General features: G+C 37.0%; 1 protein-coding gene across 21 annotated transcripts in view; it reads right to left on the bottom strand.

The window, feature by feature from the left end:
• LOC134933540 (protocadherin gamma-B1-like) overlaps positions 1–16,772 on the bottom strand; it is a 543,090-nt gene that overhangs the window by 239,144 nt on the left and 287,174 nt on the right. The window contains exon 1 of one of the 21 annotated variants that reach the window (XM_063928814.1): positions 10,411–12,985. The exons of 19 other annotated variants lie outside the window; for them this stretch is intronic. In XM_063928814.1, the coding sequence (XP_063784884.1) occupies positions 10,411–12,852 (2,442 nt within the window). In that variant the 5' untranslated portion in view covers positions 12,853–12,985. Of the gene's footprint in view, positions 1–1,704; positions 4,046–10,410; positions 12,986–16,772 lie in introns of those variants that run through there. One more of the 21 variants, XM_063928849.1, reaches the window with a different exon arrangement.

The raw sequence follows: 16,772 nt of genomic DNA, 5'->3' as shown, positions 1-16,772 counted from the left end.
TATCAGATTGGTTGATATGGGCAACTTATCCACTTGTCCTCTTTAAAAGGTTTGATACATGACCCCTTTACTTTATCTTTTCATTGCTTTAACAAATAGGTGATGATCACAAAATAAAAACAAGTTGCGGACTGATTTATTAAAGAGTTGTATCATACGCAATGAGTTTTAAAACTTGTGTATGATAAATGGTGCGTTTGGATCTGATTGGCTGAACACCATTTATCAAATACAACAAGTTTTAAAACTCATTGCGTATGACAAAACTTGTTGATAAATCAGTCCCTTAAACCTTAAAAATGGAGAAGTAATGCTAATAGAGTTGTTTTATCAGATACTTTTTAAAAAAGTATTTATTGGAAAATTAAGAAATTAATTATCATAGCCAAACATTTTATAAGTGACTGACTGATTTTATTCCATTGTTCTAAATGGGTTGTTACTGAACTCTCACCTTCTAACAACAACCACAGGTGATAGTGTTAGTTGAGAAAATTAAACAAAAATAAATAAATCACAACATTATTTTTAATTGTATGTTTCTACAGCAACCAATAATTAGATACATAAAAAATGCTTTGCATACCAGATTGCACTAATTGTAATTATAATAATTGAGAATACTTGTTTCTACAATGAAAAGGCAAAAACACTCATTACAAAGACTCACTTCCAACCTACTGCATGCTTCAGATATCAAATTTTAACCTCCTAAGCATATTGTCACATTGTTAATTTTTATAAGATGATTTTGCAGATGGGTTTCTACAATTAGAATTCATTGAGAATATTTATCTCTAACTAATTATGAAGAGTATCCTGCAAGTCACACTATCTCTTGCAGTTTTTACCTATGTGCTGCAGGACTGCAGCCTCCCCAAGTAAAATCCACCACCCAGCTCACTGTCAGTGAATCCAGATGCAGTCTGTGATACTGAACTGGCTTCACTGTAACTGGCAGTGATTCCTATTGGAAGTCCTACCTGCCAGTCACAGGCACACATTGGGAGGTGCTTCCTCCATCTGGGACTACCAGCCTGGGCTGCAATAGGGAAAGATCTGGCTTCCTGTAAGAAGCCAGCAACCTACCTCATCAGTGTTAGCCAGCTTCTATGGGCTGCAGCTGATACAGTCTATAGAAGCTATGGTATTACACATGAACAGTACCGTCACAGATACTGCATGTGTTCCGGGTCTCGGTGTCTGTGAACTACGTAGTGTAGATGCTGGGACCTGGGCAGTGGTGGCATGGACAAGGCAGCAGAGAGCTGGAGCATCACCAGTGGCAGCCCTACTCCTACAACAAGGTAGATGCTGCTGCTGATTAGAGGTCAATTACTTGGTAGAGCAGGACCATGGACTGGTGTCTGACAACACCCCTTAAGCATGGGCTCCAAACTTTGCATAGCCAGGGGGCTTATTTCTGGGGATATCTCAATTGCGGAGCCCATTTTCTCAAGGATTTATGTCTGCAGCACAAGCTGCCACAGGACTCCAGAGGGATAAGTATAATTTTATGAGTGCAGGGTGTGTGGAGTGGGCTCCCTGCACTGTACACCGTGAACCCATAGAAATAGTTATACAAATAAACGCGGCACTACAAAACACATTTTGCCTTCTTATATACAGTACCTTATATAAAATGAAATCTTTAGCACAAATAACTTCTATTTTCCTCAATAGATCATATTGAAACAAACTCACCTCAGTGACACTGTTAGATGGCAAAGCTGGCTTTAAACTTTCATTTACAAGTCCTGGGTCATCAGCATCAATGAGGTTGTCCACAGGGACATTTTGGTTAGACCTGACGTATGTGAAGTCATCCTCAGTTGAATCCAAAGCTACACACACATTGTATGAGAAGGGGAGAGGTAAAGTCCCATCACTGTACAGGGAGAGCATTCTGGGATCAACTGGAGGATACAGACTTGTACTTAGAGATCCAAAAGTTGGTGAAGGTTTTGTTTCTCTACACTTTGATACAATGACCAACATAACCGTAACAATAAATAACAAGGAAATCAGCACAAGGGTTATGACTAGGTATAATTGCAAATTAGATTGTGATTCTTCATTTTTTATTTGGTTACCTAGTTTTGGAACCACCTGTTGAAAAGAATCTGCAACAATAAGACTTAAGGTGACTGTAGCTGAGAGAGAGGGGTCTCCATTGTCCTTCACCATCACCACAACCTTGTGATTCAATATATCCTTCTCATGAAAGACACGTGATGTCCTGATTTCACCCATGTGCTGACTGATGGTAAAGTGAGAAGGTTTTGACACTTGTATGAAGTGATATGAGAGCCAAGCATTATGTCCAGAGTCTGCATCCACTGCAACCACCTTAGTTATTAATGATCCTTGTTCAGAAGCAAAAGGGACCATCTCAAACACAGCTGGGGCACCACTATCTGCTGATGGGTACAAGATCTTTGGTGCATTATCATTCTGATCCACTATGCGGATAATTAATGTTGCATTGCTGCTCAGAGATGGGGATCCATTGTCCCTAGCAGTTACCTGTATTAGAAACTCCTTGTGCTGCTCATAATCAAATGCTCTCTGAGCATAGAGAACCCCAGTCTCTATATTGATGGAAAGATATGAGGACACTGGGAGATCTTCTGTATTAGTGCTGAAAAGTGAATAAATAACTTTAGCATTGTCTTCAGTATCAGGATCTGATGCTTGTACATTGTATATTGAGGATCCGGGTAAGTTGTTCTCTGGCACATAAGCAACGTAAGTGGATTTTGTAAATATTGGTGGATTGTCATTAACATCTGATATCTCCAGTCTGATGGTTCTTCTGCTGGAAAGTGGGGGAGATCCTCTGTCAGTAGCTACAATTGTGATATTATAATGTGATACTTTCTCCCTGTCCAGATCACTTGTTGTAACTATTCTGTAATAACTTTTAGTTGAAACAATTAAACCAAAGGGTATATTCTCCATGATACTGCATTCAACTTCCCCATTCTTTCCTGCATCGAGATCATTAACTTTAATAAGAGCTATCACTGTGCCAGGTGCAGAATCCTCAGGTATGGGACTAGATAATGATGAGATAGATATCTCAGGAGCATTGTCATTCTCATCTGTTACCTCTATTAAAACCTTAGCATGGGCAATAAGGCCACCTCCGTCCTTTGCCCGCACAGTCAGCTCATAATTTCTGGCAATTTCAAAATCCAGATGTTTGTTTATTGTGATGTCACCTTGTGTAGAATGAATACTGAATGTACCCATAGGATGGGCATTGCCTGATGTTTCACTTAAAGAATATGTGATCTGTGCATTGCTACCTTCATCTTGGTCATTTGCAAATATACTTAGCACAGTTGTGTTGATTGGAGTATTTTCCTTCACAATTGCTTTATATATTTCTTCAGTGAACAACGGTACATTGTCATTAACATCAGTTATAAGTATTTTTATGGAAGCAGTTCCTGATCTAATAGGATTTCCTCCATCTAGAGCCATCAGAACTAAGTGATAAATGTTTTGTGTCTCTCTATCTAAAGGTTTCTCTAACACAAGCTCTGGAAATTTACTCCCATCTGTTCTGGTCTTCTCACTCAGAGAAAAATGCTGATTGTCACTGAGCCTGTATGTCTGGACTGTATTACTGCCAGTGTCTGGGTCTTCTGCAGATTGTAGAGTAAACCTTGTTCCAGGTAATGTAGATTCTATAACATCTAATGTGAATGTGTTGGGAAGGAATCTTGGGGAATTATCATTTAGATCCTTTATTTCTATATTGATACTGAAAACATTTAAAGGATTTTCAACCACAGCATCAAAGGTTAGGAAGCAGGCAGCTGCTGCCCCACACAGTGTCTCTCTGTCTATCCTGTCCTTAATGTACAGATTCCCAGTATCTGTATTTACATAAAGATATTTCTCTGCTATATTTGAATCAATTCTCAGTTTCCTAGATGAGAGCTGTTTTATATCTAATCCAAGGTCTGCTGCAATATTTGCTATAACAGAGTCTTTTCTCATCTCTTCTACAATAGAATAATGAATCTGACCAGAGACTGAATGACACAGCCATGATAATAAGAAGGAAAATATTACTTGCCATCTGATTCCTTTGTATGTCTGTGTATGAGGTTCCATTTCAGCCATTCTCAGTATTTGAAAAAACTTAAAGATTCAGTGCCTGTAATCCATACAGCAAAGTTAATTCTGTTGTAAGTCCTTTTGATGAAAAGAATAGACAGAAAATATAGTATTTTGCTGTAGAGAGAATCCAGAAAATGGCTGTGTGTCTTCCTGCAGATCTGCAGTGTGTGTGAGTGATGAAAATACCAGTGGATCTCCAGCTCTGTATTCTTCTTCTTATTGGTCAAACAGCGGCGCTCTGAGGTGAAACTGAGGAACTGCAATACTGAGAATTTATTTTCCAGTATTATAATACATGTACATATTTACTGCAGATACTACAATGCTGAACTACAATTTATTTTCAAAATATCCTTCTTAATTCAGAAATATTATTTTATACAGATACTGTATTTGTAGTTAGTGCATTTATACTGATATTTATAAATGTACTGTTAACAAGTTAGCTTTTTTAATACAGAAATAAAATAAAACAATGTAAAACCTTTTGCTATTTTAAATACAATTCAAAGTACATTATCAGTGGCATTTAAATGTTAAAATGTTTGATTACAATAGACAGTTTGTGGATTGATTTGAAGTATCAGAAATGTCAACTTGTCAAATTCTAAAATTAAAATATTTGTTTTCTCTCAATTACATGGTTTTAAGAGTAAATGTTGCTTCTTAGAAATGAAAAATTCCATATGTGTGATATTAATTCCACCTTCGATCAGTAATTGCTCAAACAGAACTTGAGCTGCTGCTAAATAAGACTTGCTACAGAGAAGATTATTTAAACCTTGTATCAACTAACAGGCACGCATGTAATGGAAATATGAACATTTGACGTGATAATGCCCAGCATAGTTTCCAGCAGGGTAACATGTATGTGTGACAGTTTCCATCATACAGATCTGCTACGCAGTGGGTGGAACCACCACTGCAGGAGTTAGACTTCTGATTGTATCCATCATTATGCTATCCCTTTTAATCAGCCACCCCACTACTGGCTTTTCAGATAGTAACATCAACTGATTGTGGGTAAATTATGGCTGCTTGAATATGTTAGCTGTTTTAGAATGTAAACTCATGACACACTACATGAAAACAGTGATATTTGCTATGTTATGTATTGTTGTCAAGATTTTTTTTTAAATATTAATGATGAGCATTAACCAATAAAAAAAAGAGGTAAATTTACTAAAGGTCAATTTTGGTCGATGTTGGTCAATTTCAGATCGATTTCAGATCTAAATTGATGTTGGGCTTCCAGGGTTAAAACACACATTTACTAACATTTAAAAATTAATATAAAAAAATTGTCTGCTAGTAAATGTTTGCTTTAACCCTGGAAGCCCAACATTGATTAAGAGTTATATGAAATCAACCAACATCAACCAAAATTGACCTTTAGTAAATATACGCCAAAGTCTATAAATGCCACTTAGTGACTGTAATTTACTGCGGGCTAATTGGTCTCACTGGGCTATCAAGCCTCGAAGCGCAGCTACTGGCAGCACATATCAGAGATTTTTGGGGGGACCTCAGCAAGCTCTGATAAAAATATCTTTGATAATTAGCCAATTTCAGGAAGCCAGAATCGAAAACACATAGGTTATGGAATCTATGTGTTTTCGCACCAAAACAGATAATTTTTCAGACACAAAATGGGCTTATATTGAATTGCCGGAAGCCACAAAATGCAAAAAAGTCCAGATTTTTGTTCCTGAGAAATGAGCAGGGCTAATTGAATTCCCCCTGGGTATATGTATAAAAGCTTGGAGAGTTACATAGTGGAGAGAGATAAGGTAACAAACCAAGCAGCTTCTGAAATTTTCCAAACACAGACTGTAACATGGCAGGTGAAACTGAGGAACTGCAATACTGAGAATTTATTTTTTCAACACCAACTTTGTAATTCAGACACAACCTTTTATATAAAGAGTCATACATTTATTGATGCTAAGAAATAAGCTGTTTATTTGCATGAACAATGCTATTGTTATGCATTTGACATAACAACTGCATCAGTCACACTAAAAAAAGTGTAACTAAAAGGGATTAATATTTAAGTCAATTAAATTGTATAAAACACTATACACACACTATAGGGAAGATGTAATAAGCTTTAAAAAGTGAAAAGTTGAGAGAGATAAACTACCAACCAACCAACCAACCAACCAACCAACCAACCAACCAACCAACCAACCAACCAACCAGCTCCTGTCATTTTTCAAACACAGCCTGTAACATGGCAGTTAGGAGCTGATTGGTGGACACTGTATCTCTCTTCATTTTATCTCTCTCCAAGGCTTAGTACATCTCCCCCTGTATGTGTATCTTGCTCATTTAAATGTATTTTCAATCTAATGAAAGATTGTTTGCTTACTAGCAATTGCTAAATATTATACGTATGTTTCTTGTAAATGAAAAATTGCATATGCTTACTATTTCTTCAACCTTAAATAATGTTCCGTAAACTGCCTTAGCAATGCCTGGGAAGACATCTGGAGTCACAGATATGGAGGATATTGAGCAGAGGAATGGTGTGGCAGAAGAGCATCACACTTCTGGGTGTCTTAACAACCCATGGTGTGCAGAAAATGTTGTCTATCAACAGGGCAATTGTGGCGGCGTGCCATTCCACTTTCTGCTGCCCAGAGTTGGCACTACAAAGCATGCAATGATTGGAGAAGTTGTGTATATTTACTGCAAAGCATTGATCAAGGCTCAACGTTCAGAAAGGGAGGATTAACTGCATGTGCCAATCTTTCCTGTGTAACCCTGAGCAGGAATCTTTATGGGACATGACAACTTCTGTATAAATACTGTGAAGCTCTCAACGTGACTTCAGGGCATATGTGCTAACCTGGAAGGAGGGTTAGCCAACTAGTCACCATCTGCTCTGGGTGCGTGAATCCCAGCTGCAGAGAACAGGCTCTTGACTTATACTATAAGACAAAACGAGTTTTAAGAGACTTGACTGAGATCACAAAAATAATCATAGTGAAATAAGTTCCAGAATCAACTTATCTATTCACTACTTCAAAAAATAGAAGATGTGAATAAATGAAATATTATAGTATAATGAAAAGAAGTCCCTATAATGTTTGACTACAGATGTGTCCTCTGTCATTGTTGCGGCAGTCATGTTAAACTGCCCTTTTAGTCGCACCTAGTCCCGAGCGAGTTTACTAATGCTGAGTGGCTTTTCCCCCGAAAATGCATCTTATTCACATAGAATGAGATTGCTGGCACTGACAGGGTAGAACGGGAGCTGGTGGCTCTCATGCATCCTGTGTAATGTGACTCATAATGTACGGAGGTTAGACGAAGAAGGACACATCTGTAATACAAAGGGAATCTTGGAAAATGTGAAAAGTACTGTTTAAACAAGCAAAATATTTAGTGAATATTTATAAAATTATGAACATCTGATTTAATTTCATTGTTTTAAACTACTGCAGTTAATTAATTACAACAAACTTCAGTTATAGAATGCTGACTTACTGTATGCACAACAACTATAAATAATAGTGATTAAACAAAACACACAGTTTTTCACATTTCAGATTTCTAGAATTATTATTATTACAATTTACCAAGAAATGTCATCTCTGCATTTAAACCAAAAGATAGTCAGGGCAAAGCTCTAGGGTTAAATACTTTTCAAAAGGTCTTGGAAACTACGTAAGATACTTTGATCAGCTTATAATGTTATATAGCCTGGATGTCCTAAGTAGCAGGGCACCCAACAACTCACTGCCTGCCCTGAGTGATCAAGATCCTGCTTCAGAGGAGACTCCAGATTGTATGAGGCATCATAATCACTAATTTTTGTCCACCATACAATCAAGCACTTTTGGCTGCTGGCTTATCAGGACATGCCATGAGCTGGCACTGCCTAAAGTTTGGTATAAACAACTGTTTATGTCACCTATTCCAGAACATAAAACGACAACACATTGCATAACAGGCAATGAGAGTGAGAGCTGCTTTGGTATGTTCTGTCCCCACAATAGTGTAAATTAATGTTAATTATAAGCATTATATAATAACTGGAATGAATACTATTGTGGTTATATTGCACATACTGTAAGATATGAAAAAGTCTACAAGCCTTATTTATAAGATATAAAATTGTAAGTTGCACCAAAGACACCAATGCACATAACTTTATTTTTTAATGAAAATATTAGAAAGTTTTTTTAGCTTAAACCAGTGGTTCCCAAACTGTGTGCCGTGGCTCCCTGGGGTGTCTCGGGACACTTGCAGGGGTGCCTTGGATTTGTGGTCCAGGACCAATTCAAATTATTTATGGTCAATATAATAGGCAAAACTAGTGCTGGTGGCTGCCAATCATAAAATATGGGGACAAACAGAAGCAAATCTTGTCCCTCACCACACAATTGAGCCTAAGGATAACATATAAAGACAATCTACTTAATTTAATATTTCTTTCTAAATATCTCAATAAGAAATTTTTGTCCTAGGCGTGCCGTGAAAAAAATTCTGATACTCTAGGCCACCGTAACTCAAAAAAGTTTGGTAACCACTGGTTTAAACAATAAAAAAAAAATATATTACAGCAGAATACAATTTATAGGAACTTTTCTATTGTTTTAAAGTGTACAAGTAATTTTTTTTTTAATAACATGATAAAATGATGAGCAAGTGAAGAACACAATGTGAAAGTCCAGGATATTTATAAAAAAAAACCACTAAACAGAAATGCTTATATCATATACAGAACAAGTTACCTCCTATTTCCGGAGATACTGTAAGTGGAGCAACTGTCTAATCATTATTCATTTGCCATTAATATGGCCATTAATATTAGAGGCCGGGTATCTGTTATTTGGGTATTCATTGTTATTCCGTAAACTGGAATATTTCAGCCCTGTAATGACATCATGATGTGGCCACGGCCAATCACAGACAGATGGGGGAGTGGTTTTGCAGCCATTCCCTCACCGTCACTACTCCCAGGACCTGCTGTCGACTCCCACTGACACGACAAACCCCCATGCTGACACTCCAGCCCCAGCCAATGACCCCCTGCCAACACACTGGACCCCTTAACAATGCACTGGACCCACAGCGGAACTCCAGGACCCATCCGGATAACAGGTATTCTGTTATCCAGAAAATACCATATCTGAAAATCTCCTGTAACCATATTATTTGATGCCAGATGAGAACCACTTGGCCCATCTAGTCTGCCCTAAACATATGTACATGCACACACCAGTATATTTTTGAATTGTGGGAGTAAACCGGAGTACCCAGAGGAAACCCATGCAAGGACAGGGTGGATATACAAACTCCACACAGTTTAAGCCATGGTGGGAATCAAGTCCATGACTTAGGTGCTGTGAGGCAGTAATGCTAACCATTACACCATCAGTACAGCCCTACTTGCTTAACAAGATGGGGTAAAGCTCCTATCTGTCAGAACAAAATGCAGGTTACATATACAGTACTTTGTGATACAAATTGTGATTGAGCCATTAAAGCTACAACAAGCTTCCTGCTACATACCAAATGCACTCAAATATACACATAGTCATAGCTAATAGTAAATGCATCTATAATCTTAAACTTATACAATGTATGTTAAATTAGTGAAAAAATTATAGCTTAAAAAATAACTGTTTTGGTATATTGGACAAAAATCAGGCCTCCAAAAACTTTTATTAGGGAAATTTGTTCATCATAGAAACTGGGAAGTACTGTAACATGGATTTGTTAAAAATTCCAAAAAGTAGTAGATAATAATTCAGCAATTGTGTCAAATCTGACATTTTATAAATGATTACACATTTAAAGCCAAAGCCAAACAAGACCAAACTTGTTCTAAAGAGTAGACCAGCCTCTGACCAAAACTATATACAGAAAAACAACAAAGCTATATCCCTTAGTTGATATATACAGTATATATCAAACACAGTATATAACAAAATAAGTCCAGTGTTTATTATTCAATTTCAAGACTGTGCATGCACTTTACTGAAGGATAAGCAACTACAGCATTAATAACAAATTGCTTCATAACATTTATCAGTGACAGTGCTGACCATGGACAGTCATTTCAAGATGGTTCCAGACCACAGAGTATATCACACAGCAAAATGTTCTGATCATCCCATCTCATATGTACAAAACAATCAATTGCAATATGTAGCATTTACTCTTTTTATATATCTCAAATAAAATGAAATTTCTGTATATGTTGAGCTACCATTTACATCAACACACAGGTAGCATATACAGGCTATGTTTAAATAAACTCACCTCAGCTATACTGTTAGATGGCAAAGCTGGATTTAAACTTTCACTCCCAAGTTCTGGGTCATCAGCATCAATGAGGTTGTCCACAGGGATATTTTGCTTAGACCTCATGTACGTAAAGTCATCTTCAGTTGAATCCAAAGCTACACACACATTGTATGAAAAGGGGAGAGGTAAAGTCCCATCACTGTACAGGGAGAGCATCCTGGGATCAACTGGAGGATACAGATTTGTACTTAGAGTTCCAAAAGTTGGTGGAAGTTTTGTTTCTCTACACTTTGAAATAATGACCAACATCACAGTAACAATAAATAACAAGGAAATTAGCACAAGGGTTATAACCAGATATAATTGCAAATTCGATTGAGATTCTTCATTATTGATTCGGTTACTGAGTTCTGGAACCACTTGTTGAAAATGATCTGCAACAATAAGACTTAAGGTGACTGTAGCTGAGAGAGAGGGGTCTCCATTGTCCTTCACCATCACCACAACCTTGTGATTCAATATATCCTTCTCATGAAAGACACGTGATGTCTTGATCTCACCCGTGTGCTGACTGATGATAAAGTGAGATGGTTCTGACACTTGTATGAAGTTATACGAGAGCCAAGCATTATGTCCAGAGTCTGCATCCACTGCAACAACCTTAGTTATTAATGAACCTTGTTCAGAGGCAAAAGGGACCATCTCAAACAGAGCTGGGCCACCACTGTCTGCTGATGGGTACAAGATCTTTGGTGCATTATCATTCTGATCCACTATGCGGATAATTAGTGTTGCATTACTGCTCAGTGATGGGGATCCATTGTCTCTAGCAGTTACCTGTATTAGAAACTCCTTGTGCTGCTCATAATCAAATGATCTCTGAGCATAGAGAACCCCAGTCTCTATAGTGAGAGAGAGATACGAGGACACTGGGAGGTCTTCTGTGTTAGTGGTGGAAATGGAATAAATTATTTTAGCATTGTCTCCAGTATCAGGATCTGATGCTTGTACATTGTATATTGAGGCTCCTGGTAAGTTGTTCTCTGGTACATAAGCAACGTAAGTAGATTTTGTAAATATTGGTGGATTGTCATTAACATCTGATATCTCCAGTCTGATAGTTCTTCTGCTGGAAAGTGGGGGAGATCCTCTGTCAGTAGCTAATACTGTGATGTTATAACTAGATACTTTTTCTCTGTTTAGATCATTTGTTGTAACTATTCTATAATAACTTTGAGTTGAAACAATTAAACCAAAAGGTACATTCTCCATGATACTGCATTCAGCTTCCCCATTCTTTCCTGTATCAAGATCAATAACTTTAATAAGAGCTATCACTGTGCCAGGTGCAGAATCCTCAGGTATGGGACTAGATAATGATGAGATAGATATCTCAGGAGCATTGTCATTCTCATCTGTTACCTCTATTAAAACCTTAGCATGGGCAATAAGGCCACCTCCATCCTTTGCCTGCACAGTCAGCTCATAATTTCTGATCATTTCAAAATCCAAATTTTGATTTACTGTGATATCACCTTTTGTAGAATGAATACTGAATGTATCCATAGGATGGGCATTGCCTGATGTTTCACTTAAAGAATATGTGATCTGTGCATTGCTACCTTCATCTTTGTCATTTGCAAATACACTTAACACAGTTGTGTTGATTGGAGTATTTTCCTTCACAATGGCTTTATATATATCTTCAGTAAACATTGGAGAATTGTCATTAGCATCAGTAACTATTATTTTTATGGAAGCAGTTCCTGATCTAATAGGATTTCCTCCATCTAGAGCTATCAGAACTAAGTGATAAATGTTTTGTTTCTCTCTATCTAAAGGTTTCTCTAACACAAGCTCTGGAAATTTACTCCCATCTGTTCTGGTCTTCTCATTCAGGGTGAAATGCTGATTGTCACTGAGCCTGTATGTCTGGACTGTATTACTGCCAATGTCTGGGTCTTCTGCAGTTTTTAAAGCAAATCTTGTTCCAGGTGGTGCAAATTCAATTACCTCTAATGTGAATGTGTTGGGAAGAAATCTTGGGGAATTATCATTTATATCCTTCATTTCTACATTGACACTGAAAACATTTAGAGGATTTTCAACCACAGCATCAAAGGTTAGGAAGCAGGTAGCTGCTGCCCCACACAGTGTCTCTCTGTCTATCCTGTCCTTAATGTACAGATTTCCAGTCTCTACATTTACATAAAAATATTTTTTTGCTATTTTTGAATCAATTCTCAGTTTTCTAGATGAGAGCTGTTTTATATCTAATCCAAGGTCTGCTGCAATATTTGCTATGACTGAATCTTTTCTCATTTCTTCTACAATAGAATAATGAATCTGACCAGAGACAGAATGACACAGCCATGAAAATAAGAAGGGAAATATTACTTGCCATCTGATTCCTTTGTATGTCTGTGTATGAGGCTTCATCTCAGCCATTCTCAGCATTTAAAACATCCAAGAGATTAAAAGATTCAGTGTCTGTAGTCCATAGTAAAATAATCCTGCTGTAAGTCCTTTTAAATGAAAAAAATAGACTGAAAATATAGTATTTTGCTGTAGAGAGAATCCAGAAAATGGCTGTGTGTCTTCCTGCAGATCTGCAGTGTGTGTGAGTGATGAAAATACCAGTGGATCTCCAGCTCTGTATTCTTCTCCTTATTGGTCAAACAGCGGCGCTCTGAGGTGAAACTGAGGAACTGCAATTCTGAAAATTTATTTTCCTGTATTCTAATACATATGCATATTTACTGCAGATACTACAATGCTGAACTTCAATTTATTTTCAAAGTATCTTCTTTAATTCAGATATTATTTTATATAGATACTGTATTGGTATCTAGTGCATTTATACTGCTATTTACAATTGTACTGTTAACAAGTTAGCTTTTTATATACAAAAAGACAATAAAAAATGTAAAACGTTTTGTTTTTATTTAACTACAATTCACAGGCCAATATTAGCAGGGGCCTGAAAATGTGAAAATGTTTGATTACAAAAGACAGAGTTTGTGGATTGATTTAAAATATCAGAAATGTCAATTTGTCAAATTGTAAAACTAAAATATAATATGTTTTCTCTCAATTACATGGTTTAAAGTGTAAACTTTGCTTCTTATAAATAAAGAAATCCATATGTGTGATATTAATTCCACCTAAGATCAGAGATTGCTTAAACAGAACTTTGGCTGATGCTAAATAAGACATGCTACAGAGAAGTTACAGTATAAACACTGTATCAACTAACAGGTGTGCAAGTAGCCCAGCATAGTTCCCAGCAATGTTACATGTATGTGTGATAGTGTCTGTCATACAGACCTGCTATGCAGTCAGTGTAGCCACAACTGCAGGGGTTACACTTCTGATTGTATCAGTCATTATGGCATACCTTTCAATCAGCCACCCCAGATAGCAGCATCAACTGAATGTGGGTACATTATGGCTGTTTGATTATGTTAACTATTTTAGGATGTAAAATTATGAAATACTAGATTACAACAGTGATGTTCGCTTTGTTATGAATTGATCTCAAGATTTTTTTTAAATATTAATGATGAGCATAACCAATAAAATTAATGAATACCAAGTCTCTAAATACCACTTACCTGCTAAAATTTACATCAGGCTAATTGACCCCCCAGGGCTATTCAATTAGCCCCAAAGCGCAGCCGCTGGCAGCCATTATTGGAGATCTTTTATGGGACTTCAGCAGGCTCTGATAAAAATTTCAGATAATTAGCCTGTTTTTAAATGCCAACTTTATAATTCAGACACTGTTTTTATACAGATTAATTAATTTATTGATGCTAACAAGTTGTGTTTATGTACTTAACATAGCAACTGTATAAGTCACATTAAAAGAAAAGTGTAGTGAAGTTGTGTATACAGATGTGTCCACGGTCATCTTTGCCACGAGCTGTGGCCATCACAAGTTGTTTGCCATGACTAGCATGCCTACAGCTGTAAACATGCACTGCATATGCACCCTCAATCCACAGTAATGCATGGGTGTATATTCTTCCATGAATGGGTCAGGTATAGGCATGGCTAGTTGCAATTGCAATGTGGCCAAAATGTGGCCCCATCTGTATTTGCCACAGAGCCTAAACCAAGGCTCTTATTTTTAAAAGTGAAGTTCAGAAAGTTAGGTTAACATTGCATTCACAAGCTTTTCCTGTATAACCAGGAATCTTCATAGGACATGCCAACTTTTCTGTATATACAGTATGCTGTGAAGCCCTGAAAGCGACTTCATAGCATATGTGACCAACCAGAAGGAGAAGTTGCCAACAATCCACCACCTGCCCTGGGCACAAGAGTACCAGTTGCAGAGAACAGGCTCTTGACTTATACTGTACTATAAGACAAAATTAGTTTTAAGAGACTTGACTGAGATCACAAATATAATCATAGTGAAATGAGCTCCAGAATCAACTTACTATATCTAGCCACTACTTTAAATAATAGGAGATGAGAACAAATTAAATGTTATGGTATAATTTTGATACGAAGCCCCTAAAATGTTTGACTAATACTTAGAAAGTGGTAAGTATGCTTTAAACAAACAAAATATTTAGTGAAAATTTATAAAATTAACATCATGTAAAATCTGATTTTATTTCATTGTTTTAAACTCATTACTTAATTACAACAAGCTTCAGTTACAGAATGCTAACCTCTTACTGTTTATACAATAATTTTAGGTGATAATGTAATTTTTCAAATTAAACATTTATTAGATCTTCACTCTGTTAATTTTAAATAATATGCTACACCACTCCAACTGATACCTTATAATAAAATGCAGACCAATATAAATAACAGAATTGTTTACAGAATTGTTTACAGGTCAAATTTATAAAATCATTATTATTACAGATCACGGAGAATATTCATCTCCACATTTAAACCAAAAGGTAGTCAGGGTAAAGCTCTAGGGTTAAATATTTTTCAAAAGATCTTGGAATCTATGCAAGATACTTTGATTAGCTTATACAGAATGTAATATAGCCTGGATGTCCTAAGTAGCAGGGAATTAAACAACCCACCACCTGTCCTGAGTGAGCAAGATCCTGCTGCAGAGGAGACTCCAGATTGTATAAGCCATCAAAATCACTCATTTAGTGTACCATACAATCAATCATTTTTGGCTTATCAGGACATGCCATGAGCTGGCACTTCCTAATGTTTGGTACAAACTTGACTGTTTGTTTATACATTGCATTATAACAGGTAATCAGAGTGAGAGCTGCTTTGGTATGTTCTTTCCCCACATTAGAATAAAATAATGTTAATGATTAGCATTATATAATAACCAGAATGAATACTATTGTGGTTAAATTGAACATAAAATACGAAAAAAGTCTACAAAAAAGTATTTATAAGATATAAAATTGTAAGTTGCACTAAAGACACCACTTCACCGCACTTTGCTTATTTATGAAAATATTGGAAGATTTTCAGCTTAAACGATAATAAAAAAACATTACAATGGAATACAATTTCAAGAACATTATTAATTGTTTTAAAGTGTAAAGATTTTTTTTATAACATGATAAAATGATGAGCAACTAAAGAACACAATGTGAAAGTCCGGGATACAGTAAAAAATGGGTATACTATGACTGGCCGGCTGTCGAGATCCCTGCGCCCAGCATACTGGTGCCAGGAACCTGACAGCCGGAATGCTGGCAGAGGGGCGAGTGCAAAAGAGTCCCTTTTGGGCTTGCTGCGCTCGCCACACTGCGGGCACGATGGCACGCTAAGCATGCCATGCTATTTAATTTCCCTTGAGCGTTGTCGTGGACACCCCAAGAGGGAGACTAGTTGTCGGTATACCGGCTGTCGGGATCCCGGTGCCGGTATGCTGAGCACCGGGATCCTGACAGATATTGAGTGCCTCCTGTAAAAAATAACTAACAAGAAGTGCTTCTACAGGGTGTGGAACAACCTACTGTATCTCCTGAGAGATTAATTCAGGAGACAAGTAGATTGACTGTCTTATCATTAGTCCCAGGATTTTTAGGATCGAAAAAACAGAGCAGCAAAACACATTGGCCTTGACCCCATTTCACCCAGAGGACCATATACCATTGAACAAGCCTGAACCAGCTCCGGGTTACATCCATCTAAAGGTGCATTGGGCATGGATCTTTAACATGATACAGTTACCAAAGACCACAGTGCTGAGGTTAAAAAACCACAACAAAACTAAGGGCTGCCAATCATCCAATACCATTCTGGTTAATGAGCAATATCCTTGGGCGGTGAGCATCAAAATCCACCCCAAATCAACTAATCTATCTTGGGACTGTAGTGCCAAAATCACAGGGTGATTAAGTAAACAGTTCACCGTGGAAACACAGAAA

The sequence above is a fragment of the Pseudophryne corroboree genome, chromosome 6 (genome assembly GCF_028390025.1).
Source record: "Pseudophryne corroboree isolate aPseCor3 chromosome 6, aPseCor3.hap2, whole genome shotgun sequence".
Taxonomy (NCBI): Eukaryota; Metazoa; Chordata; class Amphibia; order Anura; family Myobatrachidae; genus Pseudophryne; species Pseudophryne corroboree.
The sequence above is the reverse complement of the archived record's forward strand: the minus strand, read 5'-3'. Positions and strand labels throughout refer to the sequence as shown.